The sequence below is a fragment of the Prosopis cineraria genome, unplaced genomic scaffold, assembly GCF_029017545.1.
Source record: "Prosopis cineraria cultivar Desert tree isolate PC_DT_omini unplaced genomic scaffold, ASM2901754v1 PC2, whole genome shotgun sequence".
Lineage (NCBI taxonomy): Eukaryota > Viridiplantae > Streptophyta > Magnoliopsida > Fabales > Fabaceae > Prosopis > Prosopis cineraria.
In genome coordinates, this window is record NW_026555333.1 from 40,244,808 (window position 1) to 40,253,531 (window position 8,724).

Consider the following 8,724-nt stretch of genomic DNA (forward strand, 5'->3'; position numbering starts at 1 on the left):
CCCATTTATGGCTAGTTCTTTCAAATTTGGGAATGCAGATCCATAGCTGCTTTGATTTCCACTATCATATGCAACTATCTCCCCCCTTTCTTCTTCTAATATATGATCAAGTGAATCACAATTTTTTATCTTTAGTACTTCTAATTTTGCAAAAAAGCTTAAAGGAAGCTGACCAACACACAAGGACTTCAAATGCTTCATCCCTTCTATTGTTAGATGAGTCAATTTGGAGATAATTCCAACTTCACCTAAATGATTTGTAAGGTCTATCATGTACTTTATCTCCTCCGAGAAAAGGACTGAAAGTTTAGCCAAAGCATTCATATCCCCTCCTATTGTTTCAAACACATTAGGGAATATATATTTACAACTTGTGATTCTCCTTATGAAAAGAACCTCTGCTCTTTGCATCATATCCTTAATTGTTACATTTGACACACAAGTTTCAAAATCATCAACATGTAGACTTTTTGCAATAGAAAACTTTTGTTGATAGAAAATATTGCTTCCAAAATCTATACAATAACTATCTAATTTTGGTGTAAATTTATTGAAGAAATCACCAATATTCTTACCTTGGTCTAGCCAAACTCCTTTATTTTCACAAAAATACAATACTTCCAATTGGGAACACATTCCGATCACATCATAAGTATTCTTTTGAATTTTACACTTCCAAATATCTAATAATCTCATGTTCTCTTGTTCTACAATGCATTTAGGCAATTCATTGAAAGAACAATTCCATAATGCAAGAGACTTAAGTCTGTTGAGGCTTTCAATGAAAGAGATGTCTTCTAACAACCAATTGTCCAAGAATAGGCAACTAAGATTATTTATCAAATGGACTGACTTTGAGAATTGTAGGATTTTTGTTTTTTGATTCCATGAAAATACTTTACATTCAAAAATCAAAACTCAAAGCTTCTCCTTATATTTGAGAAAAACATTTGTTAGTTCAATAGCATAGTTTTTTTTATGCATATACAAGGAAACTCAAGTTTAGGGCAATCTAACTTATGAGAAAATGACTCCATGTCATCAAACCATAAATATCTTACACTATCATCCTTCAATACTTTTTTTCTTTTATTTTCCCTATTAATCAATCTAATCTCCTTCTTTGAAATCCATAAGGCTACATCATGAACCAAATCATGCATTTTGACATGACTATTTCCATCATCAACTTTTAGCAACAAACAAGAATCTATGAGCCTATCTCTGCCTTTAATGATCACTTGGTTTCTTGTCCTTTGATAAGAGTCAACTTCTTCCAATACAAGACCAAGCCCTACTCTGAACTTGGTTAATTTCTCTATTAGAATTGCATAATCTTCAGGAAATACAGAGCACAATAAGAAGATTGACGTGGCTACTTCATCTTTTAGATTTTCATAACTGAACTGAAGACATGAGTAAGGATTTCTTAATCCCTCATCATCAAAATCAAGAAGGATTGAATCTTTTAGTGTTCTTGATGCTTCCTCCCACTCATATTAAGGTTTTCCTTTAAAGTGCTGGCTACAACAGTAATAGCAACAGGTAAACCACCATATTCTTTTGTAATTTCTTGTGCCAATCTCTTTAAGGGACTAGTAGTGTCACCATCAAATGTCCTTGAATACATTTGAAAGAGCTTCCATGCTTCAACCTCTTCTAATTCCTTTAAGGGAATTCTTGTTTTGCAATTCATCAATCTACATACTTGAACTTTTTGAGTAGTTATAAGTACAGTGCAATAACTTTTTTTTTATCTTCTACAAGAGGAATCCCTATGGCCTCAAAATCAAGCTTCTTCCATACATCATCTAGAATAATCAGGAACATTTCCCCACTCCCTAATCTCATGGATAATCGCTTGGCCCTCTCTTGTTGGCTTGCTATATTTTCTTGAATTCAAGATTAGTAAGTTGGCTTGCTATATTTTCTTGAATTCTTTTGACTTCAAAGATATTAGACACAACAACAAAGATAACTTTATTGAAAAACTTTTCTACTTCTTTCCCCACTTCTTTAACCAAGGTCGTTTTCCCACATCCCCCCATACCATACAATCCAATCAAGTTCACATGCTTATCTTTAAGTGCCTCCAAAAGTTCATCATATGCCGCCTGTCTGCTCTCAAAGGGTACAAAACTTTCAAAAGAATAATATCTCATGCCATCAAGTGGGTCAAATCGAGAAAATTCTAGTAATGCAATATTGCAATGCCCTTTAATTTCATTGATCTTCCCTTCAAGTTGTTTAGCAAGAGTGTAATGCTTGATCAGATTAGGAAAATACTTAAAACAAGATGTCTTGTTTTTGTTCTTTATCTTTATTTCTAGTTGCACCGCTTTTGCCACCAAAGAGTCCGCTTCACACAGCCATTTCTCAACTTCTTTAACAACACTCCTTGTATGCTTCTTATCCTCTTTAACTCGTTGAAGAACATCTCCTATTTTGGATTGCAACTTTGTTTTCTTTGTTTCAAGCTCTTTGACGTACTTGTTGAAGTAGCAAGAATAAGAAGCTTCATGTATTGTTGCATCCACTAACTTGCTCAAAATATCATTTACGATAGAGACAATGATGTCCATGTCCTCTACAAGTGCAATAATGTAGCTATAATTTGAGAGATAATATAATCATAATTTTGAATGCTATAAAAGTAATTATTGATATTAGACGGAGGTAAAATGATAATTAAGGACTCATATTATCAATACTTAAAGACTTTGAAAATCAAATTCATCTTACGATTTTTTTTTTTAAAACAAAAAATCCTTGGTGACAATAGAAATAACTTCCTTGCAAACAAAAAAAAAAAGACCAAAAAAGAAATGAAAAAAGAACATTTCTAAATTCACATGGACAAATTTATGTTGTAAATTAAGAAAGTATTTGATAACTTAAAAAATCAATATATATCAATTTAGCTATATAATTTATAAAAAAAAATTTAATTCTTAATCCTTTGCATTCAGTTCTAAACTTATGAGTCTTTAAAATTTTTCAATTATTTTTTTGGGTAATTTAGCACTTTTTATCAAAAAAAGGAAATGTTAAAAAACTACAAATAGATTAAATTTAATATTTTTTTAAAAAAATAATATTGAAATAAATGCTTTAAAATTTTCCTCAGAATATCTTCTTAAATATTTTGTTCAAAAACATAAATAGAAAATTTAGTAAGAAAATAGATAATTCGAAGAAGGTCAGGTATAATTGATACTTGAGAAAAAGGCATGTTGCTGCACACACAAGAACACAAACTTTTCAAGCGGAAAGAAGGACAGGAGTCATAATATATTGCTGCATCCACAACTTGCTAACAATATAGAACCCATAATTCTCCATTAAAAGCAACTCAACCAATGATAAGAAAATTAAATAATATTAATAAAAAATAAATATTTTATTTTTAATTAAAATAATATGACCTTACTTTAGATTAAAAAAATAAAAGGGTTCGACCTAATTAAATATAGAAAAAAATATTTTGAAACAAAATTGATTTTGATTTATCAATATATATTAATAAATATATTTCGATTGAAAATAAAACATGAAGATGATCGAAAATCTAAGACATCCAAATTAACTCTAAAGTATTCAAATATAATTGAAACATCTACTGGTTCATCCTTGAAATTGATAAAGAATCTAGATTAAAAGGTGCTAAGACATTTTTCTTCTTTATACCAAAAAGTATCAATGGTTATTATGTAGAAATATTAGGACTGTATTATAATAAAAATATATGCAAATTACCCTGCCCATAAACTTTTAAAAAATTTCTCAGTTGAGAAAAAAGTTGATTATTTTAGAAAAATACGGATAGTTAATTAATGATAGGAAGTTGTTTGCATAAATGAAAAAAAAATTAAAGAATATAATTATCAAAAAGTTGTAAAGGTAATGGAAGTTATTTGTACATATCAAACGTTTAAGGATCATGTCCATGTAAAGCAACTCAACCTGTGCATATGAGAAAATTACAATTCGTTGGCCAAAGGGGGAAAAAAAGAGAGAAAATTATAATTCAAATACGGGTAAAAATGAACATTTAGTATGATGAAATAAAAGCAATATTGTAACTATCACTGTTATAATAATAATAGTTTAATTTAAAATTAAAAATAATGAAAATTTAACATATAAACCATCTAAATTAACTCAACTATTAAAATTTATGTTAAACATCAATATATTGGTTCATCTCTGAACTTAATAAGAAATCTAGATTTAAAAGGCGAAAGCCATTTTTCTTGTTTATAACATGCAGCAAAAAAATCATCCATGCATATATTGCAGAAAAATTAGCAATGAGTGATAATAAAGAATATGCAAATGATGACACTGCCCATAAACTTTTAAAGAGTTTATCGCGTAAGGAAAGAGTTGATTACTTATTAAAAAAATGTTACATGAAAATAAATAATGTAAAAATTGAGTTTCAAACAATTATTAAACATAACATAAAAAAACTAATAGCAAACAAAAAGGTTGATTCCACAAACTTTTGAGTTAATTTGGAACATTTTGAATATTTTGTGCAATTTAAGGGTGTAAGTAATAAATTTTTTAAAAAACATTTATATTTTTTTTCAATTAATTATCTAAAAAATATACTAACCTTCTTAGTATATCTGGCCTCCTTAACTATTATATCCTTAAGCCAAAATTATCAATAATAGAGTGAAAAAAAAATAAAAATTGAGAAAATGAGAAAATATCAATCAAATTAAAGAATTAATCAAAGTAAAATGAGAAAGTATCTATCGCTACATGAATGATGAAAAACAACAAGAAAAGAAATATAAAAGTAATGTTGACCCTACACATGCTATGCCCATCCTATATTTAAAATCCTTCTAAGTTTAAAACATGCCAAGTGTCATGTTAAAATGTTCTATTTGTAGTTCAAAATTATATATGTAATTGTATAAGAATGACTGTGAACACCAAGGGGGAAAAAAGAATAAACCTTGAATATTGTTGAAGATCAAGAAACATGGATAAAAGCATATCCAACAAAAGTTGATTAAAAGTTAAAAAACATGTATACTAAATAAAAATAATTAAAGGTTGAAGTTTATGGGAATGGAGCTAATAAAGAACATAACAAGAAGATCAAAAGCTAACCTGTCTTCAGCTTTTTTGGAATCCAAAGTAAGCAATCTATGTGCATGCAACAACAATCAAAGAAGGCCAATTTCAGTTATATCTTGCAATTTGAGAGATTTCACATTTGGCTTGAAGTTGAAGTCTTTTTTTCAATAAGAAAGAGCATTCAGAACATTTAATTTTAAAACGAATAGTTATAATTATCTACTCTTAGTAATTTTCAATAAACTTGCTTACCGTTTATTCAGAACCTATACTATATTTTGTGGTTTAAGCTTCCTACATATAGATTCAGAATACACAGCTTGTCTTATGGTTTGAAGGGAAAATGTTAGGCCTTAAACTTGTAAATTAAAATGATAGGTAAATATAAAACGAATTTTTTAAGTCACAAAAGAAACGAAGGGAATATGTTTTTATAAAAAGAAGGCTAAAATATATAAAACTTCTATAAATTTTGAGACAATTGCAAAAAACCCTTTCACCTTTACCTTTAAAAGTTTAAAATTAACTTTTTTATCCTTTTGTTTTTTATTTTTTTTTACCACAAATTTCTCTACTGTTATTTCTTAGTTATCTTACCAACAAAAGTTACCAAGATATCTCAAGAAAAGACACGCAGTTGCTTATGTATCCAATGCAAACTAATAATATAGTTTTACAAAAATTTTATCCAAATTTTTCTCTTATTATAACATTTAAATTTCTTTTTTACTTAATTTTCTAAGCACTGGGCATTCCCTTCCAAAAAATTATCTAAAAAAACATAGAAACAACGTACAGATCCAATTTTTGGATGAAGTACTTGAATCTAGGATCTTCAATTGAATATGCATTATGAAATAAATTATTGAAATTCAATGTGGGGAGTTTGATTTTTTAAGATAATATTTTTGCTGGAAAAAGTGGAAAGTAAAAATAATATGTTCACTATATAAAATTCAAAACTATTTTAAAAAGTTAAAAGTAAAAAATATTAAGCATCTAATAAATCAAATTTAGATACAGCCTTAATTTTGTAATTTACTCAATTGAGGAGATCCAAATAAATGAAAATAGTATTCTAACAATTACTTATTAGTTATCGCCACTTAACAATGAAATCTATGAAATCAATTTACATTTGGTGCGTACGTAGCGTGTGAAATTGATACAGATTTATTATAAGTATTAAATAAATTATGGAAAATTAAATGTATGCCGATTTTGTATATGAATCGTAAGCTTAACTTGAGTGTGTGAATAATCTCCCTGGCTTTTAAAATTTGACAAAAAATCCTCCTAAACTACAAAAGTACATCTTTATGTAATTTGACAAAACTTTGTAAATCTAGAGGACTTTGGAGGGATTTATTAATTATTTACTCTCAAAAACAAAAAAAATGATTAATCTCTTAAATATCTGAATAAATAATACTCCTAATCTTATAAAAAAACAAAAGAAATAACTTTCTTGTAAAAAAAAAAATTCATAAGGTCACATGAATATTTTGTTGTAACTTATAACTCAACTAATTTTTCCTTTATGGAGAAACATAAAACATTAAAGAGAAAGAAAAAAATAAGAAAACATCAATTGTCAATAAAAGTTTAGTCTAGTTAATAAAAATTTGATTCAAAACCTAACAGGTCATAAACTCAAATCCCGTTATTAATATGAAGATCTTGTTGATAGATGATATGTATATAAGCATTTTTCTAAAACTCTATGCTACAAGTTCTTCAGAAACATATCATATTACGATGCTAAAAAGATATCAAAAACTGAGAAACAGGGCAACACCACCAAACAGAAGCTAACCTGGTTTAAGCGGTCTCCTCCAAAACAAGCTTTTTCACTACGTATGCACCTAATGAACAAAACGCAAGATACAGAGTTTAAGAGTAGTGAATGATTGAATTGAAGAAGCAAAGACAAAAACCAAACACAAGTTTGCCTTTGGTTTATAAGAAAACTTTATCAAATATGCATTTGGCATAGAAGCTGCAAAAGAACTCAGTAATCTCTCACACTTTCAGAGAAAAGCAGATATATCTCAGGCTTTATATATATATGTATATATATATATCACAGACTTTAATTAGTTGTGATAATATTTGATGTACAATTATTGTATTCAAAAGAAAATAAGGGTTGTTTGAAACTATTTTTATTTTATTATTTTAAGAACTGGTATTTTATAAAATATATTTTGAAAACACAAAAATAATAAATATATATATTTTTCTCATTATCTCTTGCTCTCCAGAATAATAATTTCAGAACACATAAAATTTTTTTTTATTTTTCTATTCTTCAAAACAATATTTTATTTTTTATTTTTTAAAAATACATTACTAAATAAATTTTTTATTCTCTTGTTTTGAATAATAAAAAAAAACTGTTTCAGAACATATTTTCAATCATGTCCTAATTCACTAGAATAGCCACAGCCTTGGGCCAATGCTTTATTGGCTTCCCGCATCATCCTTATCATTTTCCCGCGCACTTTAGCTTTTATACCCACTTCTTCCGTCTTTTCTTTCTTTCTTTTTTTTTTTAAGATTTTTCTTTCACAACACAATTTTAATTGAAAAAGGTGTTTACATTTAGTGTTTTAATTGAAAAAGGTGTTTACATTTAGTGTTTTAATAGCATCTTGAACTGAAATGCTCCCAATAATATTTATATGTGTGTGTAAACCAATTACATTATTTAAAATAACTTGCAGAAATACAAATTTAAGTGAACTCAAATCAACTAAATTTTTTTACTGAAAAAAATAAAAGAATAAAAAATAAATTGAAAATTGCAACAATAAGAAAATCTCAATCAAATTAAGAAAATCTCAAAACATATCGGGGTGGTCAGAAAAAAAATGTTCTTTTAAACTTTAGAAAGATAAGACTTACGACAGGGTGCCTCGCCCATTGAAGAGCTTTTATTTTGAAAAAAAAAAAAAAAAGCTCTAATTAAAAGATTAAGGGGGCCTGGAAGAACACTTGTATAAAACTATCTGGTAAGATAGAAGCGTGGAAGCATCTGTAAAACTATCAAGGACAATAGATCTGATATTCACTATTAATCTAAATGACTTTGAATTAACATTAATGAAGATGAAGAGTTAAAATGATAGAATCATCTATAAAACTATCCAGTAAATGGAATAAGATAGAGTAATCAACTTATTAAAGTATCAGATACTGGGTTTTAAAAAAATAAAACAGAAAAAACTCAAACACAGCACCGAACAGAGAGGCTAACCTGAGTTGAATCGTCTTCTGCAAAGCAAGCTCTTGCTTCACACTCTACGAACAGAAAGCACCAGACAAGCTCTCACACTATCTTGCAGAACTTCAAAATCAGTCTTCAAGGTCTTGGTCTCCTTATTAATTTAATGCTTTTTAAGAAATTAATTAATTAAATAAACGTGACATACAGCTGTGGTCACTTATTATTTTAATGAAATTGTTTGTATTTGATCGAAACCACTTCCTGATTTTTATTTATAATACCATTATTAATAGTTTTTATCAAAAGCGTCTCCCACATTAACAGTTGGCGTATTCGAAACTTAAAAAATGCTAATTAAGTAGAAATGGAATAGACGCGAGAGGCACCGAAAACCTAAC

At 27.9% G+C, this 8,724-nt stretch overlaps 1 protein-coding gene across 1 annotated transcript; it reads right to left on the reverse strand.

The window, feature by feature from the left end:
* Positions 1 to 804: 804 nt before the first annotated feature.
* Positions 805 to 5,382, reverse strand: LOC129304013 (putative disease resistance protein At5g05400). The gene is made up of 3 exons (XM_054943628.1): positions 5,379 to 5,382; positions 5,131 to 5,167; positions 805 to 2,587 (listed from the first exon to the last, which is right to left on the reverse strand). Exon 3 carries the CDS (start codon positions 2,580 to 2,582, stop codon positions 1,884 to 1,886), a length of 699 nt encoding a protein of 232 aa, XP_054799603.1. The 5' UTR covers positions 2,583 to 2,587; positions 5,131 to 5,167; positions 5,379 to 5,382; the 3' UTR covers positions 805 to 1,883.
* Positions 5,383 to 8,724: the final 3,342 nt, after the last annotated feature.